We start from the raw sequence: 23,614 nt of genomic DNA on the forward strand, positions 1-23,614 counted from the left end.
AAGATCCTTTGAAGATTTCAAATGAAGGAATAAGGGAGGGTGGAGAGAGGTAATTGGGGTGGTTTCTGGGAAAGAAGGAAGAGTCCTTATCAAGAGATATCACTGAAAGGTCTATCATCTTGTTGGCCTTGGAAAACAGCTTTGTTTAGGTAGAAGGTCCCAATTTTATGTTTGTATGGAAAATCTATTACCCTGAAGGAAGAATCTGAATGGGTTATAGAATATTAGCATTTCCCTGGCCAGGAGAGAGGAGATATAGGCTTCATGGATGGCATGCAGCTTCTTGATTCCTGATTTCCAGATGGTGGGCTTGGCTCTTCCTTCCTAAGGACAGCCAGTTTGTCACAGGCAGGTAAAACCCACTGGCCAAGGAAAGTGTAGTTGAGCCAACTGAAACTGGTGTGTGGGTTTTGGTTGTTTATTTTTTTGAGACTCAAACAGGTTGTGAAAAAATTTTAGGTCTGTTGCACCTAAATGGGGCTATCACGACATCTTGTCTCTATGGTGGCTCCTGCATGGAGCCATAAGGAATTCAAATAGCAGAAGAGCAAATGCAGCTGTCCATGACTTGTGCACTGTCTGCCCAGATTAACAAGCAATACAGGCCAAGAGAGTGACTCTGTCACTAAACCCAAGCAGGGTAATCAGGATGCATCTGCCTCGAGGGGCTGGAGACATCCTCTGCTCAGGGGGTTTGGTGGATCAGGATGTTCACCATGACTCTGGATTTAGCCTGATGGTCTCATGCATTGTGTGGACCAGGAGAGGAGTGGGGCCCTCAGGAACATGTTGAACACAAGAGCAATGGTGTTGATCCCCACTGAGAAGGTGAGCACGAGTATTTCGCATCGTGGAGTCCAGCTGGGGGCCCTGAGCCATGTCAGAGATCCTTGGAGAGACCGTATTGAAGTACTGTTTGTTGGGATCTCAAGGAAATGAAATGATAAGTATTCCTGTTCTCTTCTAAAAATCCCATGTATTAGTCATGCAAATGGAGTGTCATTCCCTGGTGACACAGACCCAAACTAAAACGGTTTTTTTTCCAACTTTGACTCTGTGTTTTGTTAACGCCACTCTGAAGGCTCTGCTCTGCTCTTCCACACTCCTACCTGTGCCACTCCACATTCTGCTGAGGACAGTGGGGACATGAGAGCTGTCAAGTTGTGATAATGGTGCAAAATTCATGGTCTGAATATTCCATCTCAGCACAGCCTTTGCATACCTGAGCACTTAGACGTTGTAGGCCTGGGGCTGTGCAATATCATGCAGGTAACATTACCCTCAGCTCAAGCATGTACTTCACTGAGTGGCAACATCTTGTGGAAATTAACAGGCATTTGCTTTATCCAAGGGAAGGCACTCCAAGTAAAATGCACATCTCTGAGCTACCAGCTCTCTCTGTGTACCTAGAAGAGCTGGAATTTGTTTTCTCAGTGAGAACCTGATCTAAATCCTCCTCAATTTCAGTAGGCAAATGTATTGAGCTCAGCAGACTCTAATTTAGGCACCCAGTGTAGCTGAAAATGCAGAGTAAAATATTATTTCACACGTATTTGCTTTGGAAGGAGTGAAGTGTGTTTTTTCAGCTGCCTGTGTAAGTGAAATTGCATGTTTAAACTGCTGGTGCAAGGCAGCCAGGACTTAAACAGCTGTGCCTGATGGCGGGGGAGAAAGTGCATTAACACCACATTTGAATCTGGAAAATTAAGGAAACAAAAATGCAGCAGAATGGCACTATAAAGCTTAAGGTTTATATGTGCATGTGGAGCCAAGTGTACCATCAGCATCTCTCAAGTTTTTGCTTTAGGAGGGCGCAGGGCAGCTCTCCCTTCTCCACCCTGTTGTTGCTGTTAAAAGTTTTATTGAAACTCAGTGGGAGATACCACCCAGAACACACTCTAATGATGTACAAGAAGATGTCTTCTAAAGAAAAGCCTCCGTGGTACCTCAGAGACAAAATATTTGGTTTGAGCTACTTCTCTGGAGTGATGAAGACTGGAGATAAACTTGGTATTCTGCGCATCTCGAAATCCAAGGGAGCCCCCTGGAATTCCACCTGAGAGGTGATGCCCACATGCTCTGCAGGGCAGAGTGAGGTGTCTGTGAGTGGCTTAGCAGATAGGTCAGCTGGGTTAACACAGGGTCACAAGAGTTTGAGCTCACTCCCTTGGTCCATTGTGGGCATCAGTCCATGGTGTCCCACACCGTTTGGGAGTGTTCCAGCCTCTTGATGCTTGACTGAGGCAATTGTCTTTTGTGTATTTCTCATCTGCACCTTCCTCCACTTTTTGGGTTTCTGGAAGAGCCTGGCATGAGCCCAGCATGGCCTTTTGGATTGCAGATTCATCTTATCACTTCAGGTTGGTTGGATGCCAAAATCTCTGCGGACAAGGAGATGGAGCTTTCCATCTCCTCACTGCTCAGCACTGTGGAGAGCACTGGCCCTTCATTAGGCAGTCTCAGGGTCTTGGGAGAGCTTAAACACATCTTGTTGTCCCTTGTGCTAATGTGATCGGAGATGCTGAGCTCTCTGGGGTCACCACAGTGCTATGCTCACACCTAAGAGCTGTCACCTCTCTGGCCCACGGCTGAGAGATCGTGAGGACGAGGAACTTGATAAGCTGCCTTAATGGCAAAGCCCAACATGGGGATGGGGAAAAATCAGTGTTTCTCTTGCAATAAGCTGAGGAGGGCTGGGAAGCCACCTTCCCAGCTGCAGAGTGACACAAGTAACAGTTTCTCCAAGGGGTTAAACTTGGTCTCCTAAAAAAGAAATTAGTTTCTTCCTTCAGGTCTGGTACCACACTTGAAACCAGCAAATAAGAAGTGGCGAGAAATGGATCTGTACACAGACCTGTGTCACTGTTCATACCCACAGATCTGAAGGGGTGGCCACTCAGTGGACCTACCTGTTAATTGCTATGGTCTAGAACAGCATTTAAATACATTTAGCTCTTTCTTTCCCCATAATATGAAAGCTACTGTGCATAATGTGCTCTATGGCCACCCGATTTCTAGGTGTAGAGTATCCCAGCCAGAGCCTTATCTGTCTATATCATTTGTCAGAGACACCAGACATCCAAAAATCTCTGGCTGATATGGCACCTTCTCAATATCCCACCAATTTGGGTTCCTGGCAAGAGGAAAAAATAGGAAAATAGAAAAAACCACATCTGTAGAAAACTGGACATGCAATGTCCCTACATGGGCCTGGAGACCCAGTTCCTGGGTGCCCAGAGCTGTTATAGGGAGAACCTGATTAGATCAAGTGGAGAATAAAAGTGTCTTTAAAAACTGAGTTAGATGGGCAACCATAAAAGACTGGACTTAGGATTCATAAAACCAATATTCATTATGAAGTTGCTTTACTGTGAAATCACTGTTGGCTCTTTAATACTGTTAAGCATAAAATACAGTAACTATTCTGCAAACTAATTGCCAAGAAAGCAGAGGCAATCCATCTTGGCATTTGTTTATGTGCAATGAAGTTTTATAATCTAATTTGCAGATTACCAGCCATGATATTTAAGGCAATTAATGGGCTGAGCTGAATTGCTCACTCCCTTATGTGAGGTTTTCACAGAACATATTTCTGGACTAAGGAAGGGTACTTAAAATTCTGCACTCACTTCTGTTTATTAATGGCTGTACTCCTCTGGAACTGTAGATGTTACCTTGTGAACACAGTTCTGTTTTTATTACTGGTCCTATAAATTATTTACTTGTAACAGTAATTCAGAAATGAATAAAACTAATTTTCCTTTTTATTCCAAAATTTACTTCTGTTAAATATGACACTGTTACCCTGACTACATTATGGAACAGCAACTGAGTGATGAACTCTTTACGCTCCGATAGCTCGCTCTGGCAAGCACCAACATACTGACTGCTGTAAATATTCTACATGCAAAAAGCCTTTGCATCTTATTGCTGCGAGCATAATTTTTTTCCCATCTTAAACCACTGTTTCTTCCACCTTGTTGTGGATTGTCAGCTCCTCAGTGTGAGCAATGCATCTTACTTAGGTCGTGCCACAGCACTCAGTGCCGAAATAGCTGTGGTAGCTTGGGAGGTTACAGTGCTGTGCTGGAAGCCAGGTGAACAAGTTGTGAAAGTATTCTTCACTTTCCTCTTCCTAGAGCCCACACTTTGCTCTGAAGTGAAGGATGATCCCAGTTCTAGTAAGGTATATGCACAACGTCTAATACCACAGGGTCAGCTACAGCTCTGATGGAAATCCAAGATGCAACTGTGGTACAAACAAATAGTTTTGACAGATCAAGAGTAGATGTTATATTTTCAGCCTGTGCTATTTTTATTCCTCAGTCCAAGGGGGATGACAAACCTCTTTGCATATCCCATCCTTGACACTCTTGGTATGGTTTCCTTGTTTTTGTATGGGAGCCTTCTGAATAATCACTTTAGTCTCCTTCTGGGTTTGCCTCAAGTGGTGGCTGAAGAAAACAGTAAACAAATGGAAGCATCCTGAGTAGTCAGCAGCCCCCGGGACCTGGGCCTGTGGTTTGCATGCACCCTCAAAGGCACACACAGCACTGCAGTGGTGCTTCCTGATCTCACAGCATGTACAGCCAGCAACCCTGGCAATTGAGGGCAGCTCCCAATGCTAATGCTCAAGCTGAGATTTGCTGACAATGTTAAAATAGTCATTTAGGATTCTGCAGTAGCCAATGGAGAGAGCCCAAACTCTCCAGAGAGTACTCATCCCATTGGAAGATTAATGGGGTATGTAACCTGCCCTCTGGAGCTGCATGTGTTAGTCCACTCACTGGTGAGGAAGCTCTAATGAGTTGTCTTTGGCTGGATGTCTTCACTTATAAATTGTTTTTACTAGGTTGGGTGGCTCCAGGTCTGAGGACAGAAGCTGAGAATAGACAACTCTCAGTGACATTCACATTCAGGTACTTATTATTGGGTTTAACTTGTCTGGCTGTCTGCCCTAAAGCATTGTGTAGCAGAAGTCACTCAACATCCCACCAAACAAAACCTGAATGAAGTCCACAGCCAGAGAGGCTGTTCTGAGGCTGGAAGGCAGAGGCTCAGTGAGGAGAAAGGGGTTTCACAGGGGGATATATGTGGGCCTAAAGAAATGGACATGCAGCTCCCTGTTGCATCACAGACTGTCTCTGAGGATAGAGGCAACACTTACAGTGCTGCCCTAAAAGGACCCACAGGGCCTGACTTCAAAGTGTAGAGCCCTCAAACCCTCACTTTCGAGGCACTAAAACTGGTCCACTTGATGTGCTGAGGTTTTCACTAAAGTTTCAAAAGGTCAACCACACCTTTCAGACCCAACGGCAGTGCATGGGGCAAAGACTGGAATTCCAAGACCCTCCATAATCCCTAGCCACTTACATATAATCCTGCGCAGAAGCACTTATCCCTGTTTGTGTCATGATTTTTGTAATGGGACTTGGGTGGCCATAAAGACAGGTGCAATATATTGGCCTGAAAACATATTTAAAAGCCGAGTGAGTGTGTAATGAGATGCACTGAGAAGAAAAGGATTTCAGTGCTCTAGTCTTCCCCAGAGGAAAAGAAAATTGCATGATCTGTAGAAATACGAGGCATCATGTACCAAAGGTTTCAGGTCTCATCTGAAATAATGTAGATGGTGTTGGTCAATGCTGTTCAGGGAAGATAAATCCTAATTGATGTGGGTAGCAAGGGTTTCTAATGGAAAGAGACAGTCTTTTCCTCAGCATGCTGCTGGAGAATTCATAGAGGGAAAAACAAAAGCTCAGAAGAAATTTGGTTATCTCAAATGAGAGATCTCAAATCTAGAGATAAATCATTAGGATCTAGAGCTACTTCATTGAAATATATTGTCAGCACAAAGATTCAGTACTAGTTATCAATAAATGCAGGTGGGAAATTAAAAATGCAAAGCAAAACAAAATCTGAAAAGTTTTTTAGCACAGCTACACAGAGCTTGACTATAGAAGAACTAGCCTTGTCGATGAGAGATCACTTCCCCCAGGCTCTTTTAAATGAATACCATAATAAAAAGAAAAAAACCTGAATTGGTTGAAAAGTGCTGCTTAATTTCTCTAAATTCACATGTCCAGGTGCAGATTTAGCTCAAGTAGCACAAGCAGAGCCCAACAGATCATGCAACAGCACTGAGGAATAATGCATTTCCAGAAAACAAACATAACTGCAGCGGTGATGCACATTAGCAGACTCCACACCCTCTATTGGGGCTCTGTGTTCAGCTGGACTCATGATATCTGAGTCTGCTGAGGCCATAATCTTGTAAATGTCAAATTAATATTAAACAATCATAATATGAAACCCAGGCCTTTCAAATTGAGTAAGATGGTTATTGAATGTTAATTACTATGCTGCTATTAAGTCATACTTTGAGTTACGACATGTTTATTTTTCTAGTTATTAACCTTCAGGGGTTTTTAAATTAGGAACGTCCCAGTGCACCATTAGAGTTAAGATCTCACATGATAAATTAAATAGAATATACGGTGGAAGAGCATCGGAGGTCGGCTTTTGGAATATTTAATGTCAGGTTTTTCTTTAATCTATATATTTTCTTGACAGAGGTTTAAATGCTACAGGCTATTTCATAAAGTAAAGGGAGTTTGGAGTTTTGCTTGGAACTGGACTCCTCTCCTGGCTTGGTTGGTGTGGAGTGTGATAGCTGGGTGGGTATGTACTGGGGAAGACAAAATTCCCTCTGCTGTGGGCTGGTCCAGCTGCTCATGGGTGATGGGCGATGCCACATCTGGTTGAACCTGCCCTGTTTAGGACAGAAGTAGCTCATGTCCAAGGCTGCCCAGTCCCTGCTGAGCTCAGAACAGAAGAGTGGTGCTGATGGATGGGAAATACAGGAAGTGCCATTGGGTGTCAGCTCCCACTGGCCAGAGCTCAGCAGGAGATGCTTTGCCTCCCAAATATCAGGTGCCAGTTACCAGGATTCCTGAAATCTTGCACAGGCTGAAGGGGGACATGGAAGACAGGAGGCTTTCTGATGTTGAGAGGCAGAAGAAAGCAGGCCAACCTCATCTAAGAATTGAGAGAGGCAATAGCAGTGTGACAGATGGCCCCATGCAAGGGCAGTAGGTCTGCTCAGAGTCCCTTCACTGCTGCTGATGGGAAGCCACCCCGCTTCCCACTCACATTTCTTGTATGTGAGTATGGCCTGCAGCTGTAAACCGGAATCCTTGCTACTCACTTACCTCTCTGGACATTCCATTTCTCATATGTACCTACAAGAGCTTTTTCTGGCTTTCTGAGGTTTCTTGAAAGTGGGCATTTTCTTGAAAGGCTGGGCATTGCATCATGGTTGGCATGAAGGACACAAGAAGCCTCAATTCTCTTCCCAGCCCAGGCAGCTTCTGCAAGGGGACTCTGGTCTGGTATTCTTGTTTTGCCAGGTCTCACCCTCACACCTGTGGGAGAGGCGTGCAATTTTTTGCAAGGATTTTTGTACTCCAGTGATTGTCACCACCACGAAGAAGTGTCCAAGAAATATCTCTGCCTCTAGCAATGACGGTATGTCAGGAAAGTTTTGTGCAATCTCACTCTTGTCCATACAATTGATGATATTTTTAGGACACCTCTTATTCCATAGCAGTGTCTGTCAAAGCTAATTAGTGTTCAGACATAAGTCATCTGGAGAGTGAGACTGCTTAGCAATGAGCAGCCTGTGGGTTGCTTGCACAGCTCTACAGACAAATGATTCAGAGGTTCAATCAGGGAAGCTTTCAGCACTTGGATGGAGCCAGAGCCTCTGGTTTATATCACTCATGAGCAGCACTCTTTTCTTAGTGAACAGTTGCCAAAAAATGCAAGGCAAGGGAATTGTGCCAATCAACATATTAGAGATGAGTTTGAAATCAATCCTTCTCCTAGCCTGTGTCATGTTCTAACCTGGTGTCCATCTAACCTGGACAGATTTCTAGCAATGTTTTCTGTAAACCTCCTCCTTGAGGGAAAAAAGAAATTATTTTCTCAAATATTTAGTAGGGAACCCTTCAGTAAGTTCACCCTAAGGAGAGCATGGCAGTGAAGGAAGAGGCTGACCAGAGACCTTCCCCCTCAGATGTCTACACGTAGTGGCTTCATATGGCAGTCTGCTGGCTCCAGGAAGGACATTTCTCTTCCTATATGGTATTTCTTTGGCAGCCTGGAGTGTTATCCTTATCACTGCATTTTTAATTATCAAAGGCTTCTAGGAGAGTTTTCAGAAGGAGCGGTCCCAGCCCTGCTGGGATCTGTTTGTGGAGCATGACAAGTGACTTTTAGAGCAACTGGGTTGATGGAAGGGAGCACAGGAAGGTAAGGAGAAAAGCAAATTCAGTACGTTCCTTCCAGATCTTTTTTAAAGCTGAGTGAATAATTCCCAATGAATAATTTAGTTGTTGGCGTCAAGCTTTTATCTTCCTTGGGGATATGCTACAAGCAAAATGTGGGTCCTCACATCTGTCTGAGTATTTTTTTGTGTAATTCTCTATAGCTTGGTTAAGCATCTTAGACTTCTCAGCTTTGTTACTTTCTTGCAGTTCGTTGTATGAAGTGGTTCCTCCTTTGTGGATTAAAGCAGAAGCACTTCTGCCATGGCCATTCATCACACAAATTTGATTTCTATGACTAACACATACTTGAAAATAATCACTGAAGTTCCAGTAAACAGTTAAGATGCATAAGGAACACATGAATGGGCAAAGGAAATTGAATAAACTCAGACAGCTTTTCATACTCTAGCACCATATATCCTTTTCACACCACTGAAAGCTCATAGTTCTTTAAATTTAAGGTTAAATATTTACAAACATAGCATGAACTTTGATATATCTCAAGTTCCAGTGCTTGTTGAGCTCTCCATTGATTTCTTGGATTTGTAATTGTCTTGTAAATGGGTGTGATTCTGGTCATGTCACTGTTTATGGTAACATCATCAACCTTAGTGTACTATTTCCATGGCAAAAGAGTATCAGGACTTGCTTTATTAACTCCTTATAAATTGAGGTGACGACTTTAACTCCTCTTGATAAAATAATTTTTTCTGTATATGCCTTTGCTGAAACAAGGGGCCTCCTGGCACTTGTCATATAACTAGACAACATTTCACTCAAACACACATCTGTGGTGCAAGAAGGCAAATCAAAATTCATAACGGGATTTTGTTCTCTCACAAATGTCACAGCTGACTGGAGGGACAACTTTGACTTTGTGTGGTTAAACATGCATGGTAGCAATACATGAGAAATTTACTTTTGCTGAAAACTAGAGCTCCCATTTGCTCATTGAAGAAAAAAACCCGGGAAATAATAACAAATATAAGCTCTGTACCAGATGTACTCAAGTCTTGCAATTAACTCTGAATTCTGTCTTGCCTTTATTCATACCTTTAGTAACACCTTCTTCTCAGCCTTCTGCTGAAGACAGCAGGTGCCCATCAGTTTCTGGATGTCCATGAACAGGCAGCATAATGTGCTTCTAGCAGAGGGTTTTCCTGCCACATTGCATTACCAGAACCTCAACTTACATCCCCAGCAACCACCAGCTCTAACAAAGGTGACCCACCATGATATTTTGTATCTATGCTTATTTATCCCTGTCAAAGTTCAACCAGTAATAACACTGGAATTGGAGGATCTGTCTATATATAAACCAGTCTGCAAGTGTTTTGTGTCTTCTTACTGGTATCAATTTTAATTAATCCAGAGTTTGCGGTAATATTTTTTCTTCGAGTGATTGTAAGCAGTTACTTTGTTGACCAATTGTAGCAGCTATTTATCTTAAAATGCAGGGGGGAAAAAAGAACACAACTAATCAATTCTTTTGCTAAGCTCTCAGAATCACAGAGCAGAGAAACACAGAATCAATGAGGTTGGAAAAGGCCTCTGAGATCATTGCATCCAACCTATGACCAAACACCACCGTGTCAACCAGACCATGGCACTGAGTGCCACGTCCAGGTTTTCTTAAACACCCGCAGGGATGGTGACCCCACCACCTGCCTGGGCAGCCCATTCCAATGTCTAATCACCCCTTCTGTGAAGAAATTCTTCCTAGTATTCAATATAAACCTCCCCTGCTGCTGCTTGAGGCCATGTCCTCTCGTCCTGTCGCTGGTTTCCTGGGAGCAGAGCCTGACCCCCACCTGGCTACACTCTCCTGTCAGGAAGTTCTAGAGAGTGATAAGGTCACCCCTGAGATTCCTTTTCTCCAGGCTAAACACCCTCAGCTTCCTCAGCTGCTCCTCACAGGACTTGTGCTCCAGCCCCTTCCGCAGCTCCACTGCCCTTCTCTGGACCCCTCCAGCACCTCAATGTCCTTCCTGAATTGAGGGACCCAGAACTGAGCACAGCACTTGAGATGTGGCCTCAATGTAATAGTTTTAGGCCTTGAAACAAAACCACAAGTCTGTAGTTTTAACTGTATCCAACAAGTTCCTTCAAAAATTTTTTCTTCTTGTCTCTTGACAACCTGCAGTGAATAATGATCTATGTTTTTCCTCTTGTGCTACAAAATTTATTCACTTAAATAGTAGAAAATGGCTAAGCTATAGGTTAAGTTTGCAAATATACCTTGAAGCCATAGATCATATACTTGTACACAGATGGCTCCCTACAGATGATCATTACTCTGAGACTTGCAGAGCTCAGGAAAAACCTAGGAATTTCTCAAGGACACTACAAATCATAACTAGCTCCTGGTGTTTGATGAATTTTTACTTTGCCCAACTGTGGAGTGAATTCAGGAGCTAGAGATGGAAGAACCATCCACACTTCCAGGTTCTTCATTTTAGTTGAGTCCAAAAATGCAGGAATAGGCGGTTTCCTTAAAACCTCTTGGCAAAGGAGAAACCTTGCTTGTCAAACTCGAGAGCTACTGAACACGTAATTTCTGCAGTCCCCTTCTTACAGAACTTCAGATTGGGTTAGTGTAGGGGGAAAATGTAATAGCCTTGGGATATTTGTTATGGTGCCGTTGAAATAGATTTAGTTACATATTTTATCATCTGATGCCTTGAGACCTTAATCTTTTATTATGCATATTTTCCCCTTTCAGGAGACGTTTAAGTAGCCTGTTTTTCCTCTCCTTGCAACAGCCAACAACCTGTTTGTCTTCAGGGATAAAGACAAATCTCTTGGAAGGGACTGCAGCAGATCACATTGTGTGACAGCTCATAGTTTCTGATGGTTGTGAGGAAAGGGTGACCCACTGCAGACAGCCACAATGGGCATTGCAGTTAGAAAACACCTTGAAACTGTCTCAGCTCTTTGGTGGGTTGAAGCAACTGGCTGAAGGCCAGAGCTCCCTGATGCTTGGGTACCTTTGTGGGTCTCTCAGTGGAGATGACTCACACACAAAGAGTGGAGATGAGCATGGCTGCTGGCAAGTGTGATCACAGGAGCTATGTTCACTGCAGGGAAAGAGCTCAGGTCTCAGAAAGAAATCAGTGAATGCCACCTTCAGGTGTAGGTCAACAGACTTTCCCTGAGTGTTGATGTCTGTGACCCAAAACCAAGGAGGGAGAACCCCAGAAAATGCCTTCCTGTGTGTCCATGAGTGAGTTTGCGCTACCCCTTGAGAGGTGACCCCTCTGTGTAGGAGTGGCTTCTCCCTCCCACACCTCTTGGTGGAAAACGTGGGGAGAGGAAAGCCCTTGCCATCACCACCCAGGCTTGGTGATACAGTGAGGATGGGAGTGGATTTCACTGACCTATGGATTTAAATGAAACAAACCCAAGTTTCCCTATCTGTCACATGCCACATAGGAAGGGGGAGGTATGGCTACGCCACAGATGTCCTGGATGACCTTCCCAGGGCAATGTCTGCAATCCCACATGTCACTGTGTTCCCTTTGGTAAAACATAGTAAAAAGTGATCAAGAGAGTTTGGGCAAACAAGTACTCCAGAGCTGTACATGTCAGAGCTGACCTGCCAGATGTAACTTCCAGAACACAAGGAAGGATTTCTGCTGCCTTCATGGAGACAGTAATTTAATTCTCTCTTCTATCCTGGTGCCAATTTCTATAAAAGTTGCAGGAATGACATGTGTCAGAGAATTCAACTCTGGTTGAATTTGTCTGAAACTTTTAATTGGGCTCCAAAATCATGGGGGGAGGGAGGGGAATGTGCACGTGGGAGTTGGAATATGAACAGACATTGTCATTAGATGGAGCCTAACATTTTAGGAAAGGAAGCCAAAATTCTGCTTCTTCAGAGGGGTGATAGGAGTGTTGACACACTGAAATCCAGGAGGCTTCTGAGCCCCACAAAATAGGGGTCTGACAGGTCTGTCAGGGCACAGCTGCATTAGAGGACCGGCCTTCCTACCAGGATGCTCTGTTTATTTTTAAAGCCTTTTCAAGAGCCATCTTCCATTTACACCCAACATTAAGCAAGGTGCTTATTTTCAGGGCTAATTTGTCTCTGCGTCTTAAGCGGGCACATTTTCACAATTGGCCGTCTGCGGCCCCCCGAGCTGCGGGAGCTCGGCGGGGGATGGCAGCGCGTCTCTCCTCGGGAAGGGAGGGAAGGGGGGGCTGCCTGGCTGCCGTCTCCATGCGGTACAGGCAGCGTGATCAGAGCGCTAACACAACAGCCTGTGTAATTACATGTTTCTGGGAAGTGTGTTAGCTCCATGGGGAGCTGAGTCCATTTGGAGGGAAGGAGGAGGAAGAGACTTTCTTTGGGGGGCGTAAGGTGAAAAGGGTCAGCGAGTAACCCAGCTCTCGCTCGAATACGATAAAGGTAATTGTTGCTCTCAAGTGAGCATCGGGTGCTTCCTGGCTCTGTCTGCTCTCATTGCTCATGCCTGTGTTATGCAGGCGTCTGCTCTCCTGAGCAAGCGAAGCAGGGCTTTGCGAGAAGAGGTTTGACCCTGTTGGAAGCGGTACGTGGCGATATTTGACGTTGTTTCTGCGCTAGCATCACCAGGGCAGGGAGGAAAATGCAGAGTCAGGGGCACGGCACTTCTGTGCTACCTAGGATTTATTTAGGTGGAGGAAGGACCATGGCAATTAAGAGCAATTAATTACAGTCTGCGAGCTGGGGCAGGGGGAGGATGGCTTGGACCTAACCTGTCATGTAGGTGTTTGATACATGTCCTATGCTGCTGCTGCTGCTTTCTGTGGTGGCGTGCGCCTGAGCTTTAAATATCCTGCAGTTCCTGATATCTTGTTTCTCCAGCCGGCTCTCTGTTTCATTTTCCTCTTCTCTCTAGTGTAAAATTTGGCCTAGCTTAAGCTTCTTTCCCTGGCTGTGAAGGTTATTTCCTTCCCTCCTCTCCTCCCCACCCCCTCATCCATCCTCTCCTCCTCTTGCAAATGCTCTCCGACCCTGATTTGGGGTTTCTCTCCCTGCAGTTAGCTGTGGTCTCTGTGGATGATTTGCTGTGACGGAGGGCCGAGGGCTGACCAAGTCGTGGGGAGGATTTGTATGTAGGAAGAGAGGAGATGGCTGTGCAGCGTGCTCCCGAATCTGCTCTGAGCCTGCTGATGGTAAGTGCTTGCTGAAATCCATTTGGGAAGGGGGGGTGGGCGAGGGGAGCTGCACCGCATGGATTCAGGGCTCCAAATCCACAGGAGGATTTTGTGTGAGCCAGTGCTTGGCTTTTGCAGGTCCCAGGGAACTTTGCAAAGGGCTCATCTGGGGCTTGCAGAGACATTCCTCCCACGATGGGTTTTAGCACATCTGGACCAATGCTCAAGGCAGGATTTTGAAGTCACCTTTCCAGCAGAGCTGGCACTTGCATTCGGGGTTTATCCTGAGCAGAAGATTTCATTTAGCTCATTAAATCTGTGTCCTGAATTCTCACGTCCTCCTGCTTTCTCCTGCTTTTGCCCTTGCTGATTGTGAGACAACTTAAAAGATGAGACGGAGAGCTTGATTTCTCTGCTGGTTGAGAGGCATGTTTTTAGCTGTGACCAGACTCAGCTGTGGTATCACTTGGGGAATGGTCCTCTAATGCAGTGAATGGCCATTCAGCTTGCTGCAGAGTGTGTCAGATCTCCTACTGACTGCAGACCACAGGGTAATGACTGGTATTTATCTGAGCTATTTGCTACAACATGTTGAGCCACTGACCTACTTCTGAAAGTTCTGCATATTTATAATATTTTAAAGAAGATTATTTAGCAGAACACGTGCCTGACTCTAGAAACATGCTAGTGTCCTGCTGCAATTAAAATAAACCCTTTTGGTGGGGTATTAGAGAGTTGCTTAGCTTTACTGATTTTATTTTTTTTTTTCCCCCTCTGGTACTTCTGTTGCCATTCTCTGTGCAGCAGCATCAGAGATGGTTTTAGTGTTTTAGATCTCTGCTGGATGTTTTTCTACCTAAATGTCACTGTAACATTTCCACTGGAGAGTTGTTACAAGTAGCATGTGTGTGTGTGCACATGTGCGTGAGAATGCATGGATATGTAGGCATTATATACATATTTATATAATTATTGTCATTATTACTGATCTCTCTTCTGATTGCATTAGGAAATGGTCCCTAGCACTCAGAGACATGATGAGTTTAGTAAAGGGAATGCTGCAGGATAAGAGCCCTGCAGTGCCTAAGGTTGTTAATAAAGGTCAAGTTGAGAAAAGCAAATTTTATGTCCATTACTCAAAATGCTAAACATGCTATTAAGCCTCCACATGGTTTGTTTTATATTTGTCAGTGACTGACTTGCTGTGCAAGCTCATTTTATTTCCTCTTGCTTACCTCTGGCCTTCCTGGCTTCCTAAACGACCTCTTTCTAATTTCTCTTTCAAAAATAAATTGTTGAGTGTCTGTAACCCCTGTGTCATTGTTTGGGCTCTATATGCTTTTAGTTTCAGTACCCTCTGAATTCTCTAGTTGAACCTCTCTTTCCCCAGTTTCTGTACTCCTTGAATAGACCTTGTCAAACTTCAGGGCAGTGCCAAGCTGTCAGCAAATAATTCTCTTCTAAAATGCGGCTTTCTGTGGCTACACGGCCTTGCCTCGGTTGTTATTTTTAGGTGTGTCGGGTGTTTCTGCAGCTCTGGCCTGTAACCAGAACTCCTTGGGTGTCCTCACCTTGGGCACAGACCTATGTGGATAGGCTGAGTTGGGTGTCCCCAGCCAAAGTGGTCCCTGCCTTTGACCCTGTGGATGATGGCTGGGGGCTGGTAGGGGTGAGATGTATTTCTGGGCTGAGAGTGGATTCGTGCACTGCTCTGGCATGGTCTGGCACTAGAGGTTGGTTATGGGTGTGGAAAAGGTGATTTGCTGTGGAAAATGGTCCACTTTGCAAACTGCTTTTTTGCCTTGGGTTTTTCTTGGGTTGTGAATCAGCTTAGTTAACTATAGAAACCTCATCCTTTCCCCTCTGCTCTGCCTTGGCTTTGATTGCACGCTCTAGCAGGCTCCCCTTGAATCAATAATAAATTCTTGCATAATTCATCCCACAATTAGCAGCTATGATGGCATCTCTTCTAAAACTGCCACCCTCCAGAGATTTAAAGATTAGATGTCTTTGGGAAGTCCACAGAAGTAGGTTTTAATACTTCAGTGAGCATTCTCCAGTGAGAGAGTTTTCTTTTAGCAGGGAGGAGAATTTCAGTACTGCATTTCCTCTGCAATAGGATGCAGAATGTGCATCCAACCATCCACTTTTCATGAGACATAATCAGCAGCATTTGGCAGTGCTGCATCATAGTCTGAAAATATTCCTTCTCAATGGGGTACCTCAGAGCACTTTGTGCTGCAAGTAAAGAAACCGAGGTACAGAGCCATTCATTGCCTTTCCTGGAATTTGATGCACTAAGTGATCCAAATCAGGAATTTGCTCATCCCAAAAGCCTTTCTGGTTGATGAAGGAAGATGGACATCTCTGGAGTGTGGGCTTTCTTTCCTATAGAAGGACCATCTGTAGGACGTGTGTGCCCCAGCAGAGAGGCGCTCATGGGACCAGGTGGCACTTCAGGGTGCCAGCCGTGATGACAGCTCATGGTGACTTACCTGTGTCCAGTAAATGCTACCCAGGACATGGTGTTGGTGTGGCCCAGAGCAGCTCCCAGGCAGCAGGTCAGTGGGGAGTTGCACATTTCTTGTGCAGCCATTATCTCATTACACCTGCCGTCTTAGTTGGACAGATCCCACTTCTCTTTAGTGACAGAAATATTGACTATATAATTAATTAATCTAAATTTAATTGCTTTTTGTTTTTATGATGGTTTCTAGCCAGTTTAATACTCAAGTGTGCCTTTCCCTCTGTTTGTAGTGATTATTTCTTCTTCTTCTTTTTTTATTTTCCTCCCAGACCAGGGAACAAGGCTCAATGAAGGAGATTTTCAGTCTTAAACATATATTTTCCTAGAATAAATGTATTGTTTTCATACAAAGACTGCAATCTGCAAATATAACTGTAACTTATCCATTCTGGTAAATATCTCGTACTGCAAATGACTCTGCATTGTGCCTGGTCTGCAGGACTCCTGCCTCTACCTTGCTCCAGAAATCACAGAAGATGAGGGATGTTGCCTGGTTCAGTATGAAGGAAATTGGGCTGAACTGTGTCCAAAGTGGCTCTGCCTGTAGCATTATCAAAGCATTAAAACAGAGCTTCCTCAGCTTCTGTGAATCAAGAGAGGGGAGCCTCTAAGCATGAAATAGCAAATATTTTGTTAGGACTGATAACACCTGCTGTGTTAAGATCATTAATACTGATGGGAGTGATACCAATAGGTTTTTATGTCTATCTTATTAGTATATTGTAAAATTTTAAAGCTGCAGACATGCTGATTGCACATAGTTTAACAGCACAATAAGTTACGATACCTGGTGTCTCCTGAGACAGCATTACTGCATCTCATGAAAATACATCTTAAGGACTTGACCTTCAAACTACTCTAGGTCATAACACCAACACTAATTAATCTGTGTTAAATGACAACAGAGGTTCCAATGAGCAAGGTATACAGCTCAGTGTTTACGAATTAATCTAAAATGATCTTAAAATGCTAGGGAGGAGAAGCACAGTTCTCTCTTTGCAGTAAAGCTTCAGCTTCTAGCTCCAGCTAGCTGCTCTCACCCTCTTCATCAAAATGAAGTTTTTCCCTGGTTATAATCCAGCTTTACTCTTTCTGATCTGTATATACAAATACTTTCCTTGAAGAAATAACAGTATAACATTAGAAAATAAATACACTTGTAAATTAATGGTAACTGCTTGTGTTTGGAGGAGCATCATTAATTTCAGGGGTCTTCATGTGATGCTTTCACATGGTGAAATTCATTATTTTGGGTCTTGGATGAGTTGCATCCAAACTGAGGCTGGAATAGGGTGTATGTGAGATTCCTTCATTACATGGGACTTGGTTATTTCTGTAGCTCAGGGAGAAAAAGGCCAGCAGGGAATTTGGAGCATTAACTCAGTCTGTGGTGTTCACAATGCCCAGGCTGAAGAGTGAGAAATTGGGTGGCCAGCGCAGTATTGAGGCTTCTGACCTTGGTGTTTCCTTGTTCTACTGGGAGGCAGACACCTGCAACAGAAAGATGTGAAAACTGCTCAGTTTCTAAACTGCATCAGAATTAATTGGCATCTGACTGCCACTGTCCACTGAAAATTCCAGATTTCTGATGTGATTCCTCCTTTTTGAGAGGGTTGTCCTGAATCATCCTTCCATCCCTCAAGCGAAACAACACTGGAGTCCTCAAAACAGCGTGAACCTCCTTGATCTGATAATTTTTCTGAAGTGTAGCACTGAACTCTACAGAATTGCTCTTAAAACGCATTCCAAGATTTAACTGCATCCTTACTAAACCCTATGAGGGCCATGCCCTGCTTGGTTGGCTTCTGAGCTGTTGGACCTGACAGCATTCCAGATATTCCATAAATTATTACGTATGCTTAACTGCTACATTTTATGTCTGAAGTCCACCCCTGTGAAGACAAATTTGGTAACTAAAATGAAAAAGAGCTTCCAAGCCCCATTTAGACCTAGGACTGCCCCCTCCCCCCAGAAAGCTGTGTTCTGTCCCCCTCAAACCTCTAGACAGATTGCAGCAGCGCGGCTCAGCTTGGAGGATCATATTAAAACCTTTGGGAGCAGCAAGGTTACAGTGGAAGGATGAGGTCATTTTCTGCCTCTCTCATCTCAGGCTTAAATTATTTCTGCATTGACAGTGTGCAAAAGCCCTAGACATTCAAACCTCCTTGCCACAACCTTATCTACAGGCCACGCTGCCCTGGAAGGTCAATGCTTGACACGCTCTTTCCATGGAAACAAAACCCACTCATTGCATTCTGTGGCGTGGTGAGGAGGTTAATGCAGCTCTCAGCTGATGCTGAGGCGGGATAACGTGTCAGCAGTGCGTGACCAATACTCGCCACTCTGGGTGTGAGCAGCATTGCTTGGGAATGAATAACGCCTTCCCCCGGGATCCTGCTGTGCCACTGACATCTGGCCCTCTTCAGCTTCATGCCCAAAATGAGGTCTGTGGGGACACTTGCACAGCAAGGGGAGGTGATTATGCAGCCCTCTCCACCCTACTTTCACAGATATTTCCACCGCGCAGGTGTGTGGGCTCCACCCGCAGCCTTCCCAGAAGGTCTGGGCAGGAGATGATAACGTACCCCGGCACCCGGAGGTCGCTGGGGAGGATCTGTGCTGGCAGGAATCTCCCTTCCTCCCTGGCTCTGTCCTTGCTCCAGCCAGGCAGTAATTTGCTAATGGGCTTCACGAGCAGCAATAGCTGAGCTGTGCTGGTTGCTCTTTTAGAGGAGAGAATGAGAGCAGCAAATTCCTGCTTGGTGCTGTGTGGCTGCATGCTACCGTGGACTGGGAATTTAGCCATTTCTTGTTGATAATTTCCCCTGTAGCACTGAATTATTTCTGAACTTTACTATTTGCCTTTGTAAACTTGTAGTAAGACTTCAAACACAGTGATTTAATTCAGCTAAATGAGATTAAACACTCCCCGGCATTACTCTTGGCTTCCCTGTGGTGGATGTCACCTTTTACCCATCTGAGCTGCACGACTATAAAATTGTTATCCTTCAATTCTGCTCTAGTGCAAGCCATCAATTTTCTTTTCCTTGTCCCTCTGCCTGAGCATGCTGTTGAAGAAGTAGACCATAATGTTTGCACATCTGAATTCTCACATTTGTTACTATGCCTTATAAAAGGAGAAAGAGGGATTACTGGATTATCTCTTTTTTTATTATGTATATGGCTTTTGCTTTGTATTCTAGCTGCTCATTCTGAATAACTGATAAAATTATCTCATCAGAGATGTGGCCATTGATTTTATTTTTTTCCAATTCTATAGAGCATTGCTATTTGTAGAAGAGAATTAGTGGGCACTTGAGTAAATGATCATTATGATTAATAGGAGCATTTCTACAATTAAATGAAAAGTAACATACTAACAAATTGAAAAGACCTCTAAATATGTCTACTTCTTTTGACAGTATACAAAAGAATCATATTGCTTTGGCTTTTTAAAAAGAGAATGCATTGGGAAATTTGACTGATATCCCTAAACTAAAATAAAACGTTAAAAAAAGCTATAATTGCCCTAATAAAGATGTGAGGTTATAAATAGCTATTAGTATATGGGAAGGACTTGTAACATTGGACAATTGCAATTTTTCCTGTTTTTGCCTTCTGGTTACAAATGTCATACTTCTGTAATTACTGTACTCATAATTTCTCAGCATGGCAGTGATCCAGCCTGCTGACAAGCTGACGTGGTTAGCACATCAGGGCTCGGAGATGTACAAAAGTCCCACGTGGATCCTTCCTCAGTACATCCCATGAAAATGGAGATTTTTGTGATGTGGCGCCTAAAGCTGCTGTGCTCAAGTGGCCAGTCCTGCCAGCACCAGCAATGGCTGCTTTGTGTCATGTGTCTTGCTGAAAACAAAAGCCACCACAGTTAGTGGCTGATCCCCCACCAAAAGCTGGATGGGGGGGGTCAGTCAGGGAGAGTGGATGGAGGTTTGTGCTCTCAACAGCCAGCATGCTGTTCCCAGCTCTCCGAAGCCACCACAAAGGCTGCCAGGGAATGTGTGTTTCCGCCTTTGGCATCACTGGCAAACCTTGGATAAACACCTCCCTCTGCTTCTCCTGACAGACACATACATTTTGCCCCCACATGTCTTAATTCTTTCTGCTTTTAACTTTCAGCAAACACAGAAACGTGCAGAAGTGCCCTGAAATCAGCCATTTCACAAAGAGGTTTTAATGGCACTGAGCATCAAACTAAGCTGAACTCAACATTTATTACAAGAGATATGAATTTTCTTATTTAAATGGATTCTGGCCTGAAACTACAGCTCTCAAAGCATGTGACTAAAGTTCCTGCTTGCTTTTTGGAAGGGCCTTATCATATTAGGGAGTCCTGCTCAGAACCCTGTTAGCATGCACTTGTCCAACAGCAACGCCTGAGACCAAGACTTGCTGGAAGGCACTGTGGTACCAGTTGCTCCTTGAGAAGCCTCCCAGGCACAAAGACACCCACAGAGTGTCTGTATTTCATGGAAACAAAAGCCACAGTGAATGCCAGAAACCTATTTAGAGGGGTGGATCTACAGGCACAATCTGATCAGCTTTTTGCATCCTTCATGGGATTGAAGCTGGTAATTCCCAAATCAAAGCCAGCATCTCCTGGTGCTAGCTCCAGTGCCTGGCCTTAGCTCTTCAGGTCCCCAAAACCTAGTGATAGTGCTGAAATACAAACAACTGACCAGGAACAATGACACTTGAGCCCACAGTGCTTGGTCTTCAGGGCATGTTATAAAAGCCTTGCCGAAACAATAAAATGGAGTGAATGAACATGAATTGGGAGAGCACAAACCTGGATGCAAAAATAATCTACCCCAATATCTTTGTAAATCTGTTGCAGGGATATTGGGACACCCCAAAATTTGCCAAAAGCCAGATGGCCCTTCTTCTTCCTTTCCTTACTCCAGCACACACTGCCCACCTCTTGCCACTGAAGGGATGTTCTCTGCAATGTGTTCCTCACTGTTCTCCCTTCTCTCAATCCATTTACAACCACCAGAGAGATGAAAATTATTTTGGGGGAGACTTTTCTAGCACAGAGGCAGAATTCACACAGAGCCTTGCTCCACAATATTTTTCTGTCTGTGGGCAGGCTGTGATAACCCTCGTATTGCAAGACACTCGGCTTTAGCTCCCCGTAATTTGCGCAAACTTAATGGAGGAGTGTTGTAGAACATATGTTTGGCTTAATATAGGTTCAAGGGGTTTTTTAGTCTAATATGCTAAAATAAAATCCAGGACACCTTTACAGTAAATAAGATTGACAAGTTTTTCATTTTTTAATAATATGAGGCTAATTGAGCCGTAGTGGTCAGAGCACATTGTATTTCCTGGTAATTAATTGCTGGCTGCAAGAGTTGACTGCATAAAACTATGCCTCGGGCCATTAACCCCAGGTCATTAGTACTCAAGGAAATGTCTAGTGAAGGTCATTATTACTGCTGCTACGTAAGCTGCTGTAATAGAAAAGAGTTGGCATGATCTTTTCAAGAACCCATTTTCCCTGTTCTAGTCTCATTTCAGATAACTGGGTGCAAAGGCTCTTCCCAATTATTCTGCATTTACATTCACTTTCAGAGGGTGAGAGGTTGCTGAGAGGTTGTTCATTTAGCTTTATGTGGCCTGAAATATTGGTCTTCCCAAAGGATTGACACAGGTTTGTGCTGTCAATCCCAGGGGGATGGACAAAGCCCCGGTGAAAACCCAACAGATCCCTCATGTTGGCTTCTTTAGCAGCAAGGCACAGACTCTGGGTGGTTGGCTGTGGGGTAAATGGGGCAGTTGTTGCACCATGTGGAACCAGTGGTGTTTGTGCCCTGATATTTCTGCTTTGGATTGGGTTTCCAAGGTTTTGGTGGTGGACCAAAATCAGCCTTCTCATGTAAAACAGCCTTTCTTTTGGTTATCCTGTCATCTCTGGAGGGGCTTCCAACTCCCAAATCAAGAAGGAGCCATAGGGAGATTTGTGTTTGTGCTGTCCCTCAAACTGCTCTGTAGGTCAAAGTCTCCAGAGCAGCAGAATGATATTGCTACTGAAAACTAAAATTAAAAAACAACAGTTGTGAGGACTAATTTATTTCCTCCCCTGGTGTAGTTGAGAATTCCTATTTTTTTTTTTTGTTCAAGACAAAGTGCTAATGGAACAAAAAAAAAGAAACAAGAAACATTTTTAGTACTTTTTTTAGTACTTTAACAAGATATTAGTAATAATAGCACTTATTTACTACCTTAAAAACAGTTTTATGTTGAATGCTGTTTTCTCTAATCGTGTGTTTAAAATAGGGTGAGTATTTTGCAGAGACCAAAGTCCTTGAATCAGTATTATGAGACTGCTGGCTCTAATGACTTTGTGAGCAAGCACTTCGGCTCTAAATAGACAAAATTACAGACTGAACAAGACACAGTGATGGCACAAGAAAAAGAATGGGGAAATTTAGTAATATGCTGATGTTCCTAGCAGTGTTTGGCTTTTTTCTTCCCCACTTCAAAATTTTAGTTTGGAGTCAGGAGTTAAATAATCTATATAAAGAGACTATTTTGCCCTCTTGATCAATACAGAAACTTCTTTTGTCACCATCCTTATGTAAGCAAAGGGTTACTTGTTCTGAGTCCCCTGCTGATGGAATGCCCCTCTTCAACTCTCCCTCTGGATCTATTATCATTCACTGTCTTGCAAGAAATAATAAACTAACCATGCTGCTTGTATTGGTTCCAACACAAATGTTTTTGTATTGTGGGAATGTTTTCAGCTATTCTCCCATCAAAACTGTGCTACTAGACTTCTTTGGTCAGGCAGGGCTTAGGTCAGTTTAGGGAGTTTCTGATTTTTGGATGTCCCACTTAAATTTGAAGATCTAAGTAAAGAATCATCCATGTGAAGTTTCTGTGAGAGCTCTGATTCACCAGTAGGAATTAAACCTTAACTGCAAAGTCCAGAGGTGCCTGGTTTCGTGGACATGGATCCTGTTTTGAATGTTCCTGTTTGGTTTGTCTCTATTTAGGGATTACCCCTTCCAAATACAGGTTACAACATTAACTTTCTGCATTTCTTCCAAGAAAATGTATCTGTGCTCACATTGCAAATAAAATGTGCCTGCTGTGGCTAAGCATGGATATATTTGGGGGGAAGAGGAGGAAATGAGTGCTATCCACTTGCACGATGAAATGTAAACTGATTGCAGAGTTACTGAATATTTTAAGACTGTATGACCCCACAGACAAATTGAAAAACCTAGCAGTTTTGTACATGATGGGAATAAGGAAAATGTCCTTTTTGAAATCAGCATCATTGTCCATGTATAATAAACTAGGAGTGGCTTAATTGCCAAAGCTTTTGCAAATTGAATAGTATAGTAATCTCTTATGAGAGTCAGTTTTAATTTTTAATAATCTTTAATTAAATAAGCATTCACGACACATTTGGTATTTGTGCATTAGCACAACAGTCTCTGGGTAGTCAGTGTCATTCTCTCATATGCAGGCTGGTGTCAATTGATTTTCCATGGTCAGTAGCTGTAGTTGAATCTGTTTAAGTTCCATAAAACTTCCCTCATTGCACAAAACCATTCCTGTCTGAGGGAGAAGGATTTGTGCTTTC

At 43.7% G+C, this 23,614-nt stretch overlaps 1 protein-coding gene across 2 annotated transcripts in view; it reads left to right on the top strand.

Moving 5' to 3' along the window:
- Nucleotides 1-12,996: 12,996 nt before the first annotated feature.
- The window catches only part of FRMD4A (FERM domain containing 4A), a 358,272-nt gene continuing 347,654 nt past the window's right edge, over nucleotides 12,997-23,614 (top strand). The window contains exons 1-2 of one of the 2 annotated variants that reach the window (XM_032107903.1): nucleotides 12,997-13,077; nucleotides 13,356-13,490. In XM_032107903.1, the coding sequence (XP_031963794.1) occupies nucleotides 13,446-13,490 (45 nt within the window). In that variant the 5' untranslated portion in view covers nucleotides 12,997-13,077; nucleotides 13,356-13,445. Of the gene's footprint in view, nucleotides 13,078-13,186; nucleotides 13,258-13,355; nucleotides 13,491-23,614 lie in introns of those variants that run through there. The other variant, XM_032107901.1, reaches the window with a different exon arrangement.

Source organism: Corvus moneduloides, chromosome 4 (genome assembly GCF_009650955.1).
Source record: "Corvus moneduloides isolate bCorMon1 chromosome 4, bCorMon1.pri, whole genome shotgun sequence".
Taxonomy (NCBI): domain Eukaryota; kingdom Metazoa; phylum Chordata; class Aves; order Passeriformes; family Corvidae; genus Corvus; species Corvus moneduloides.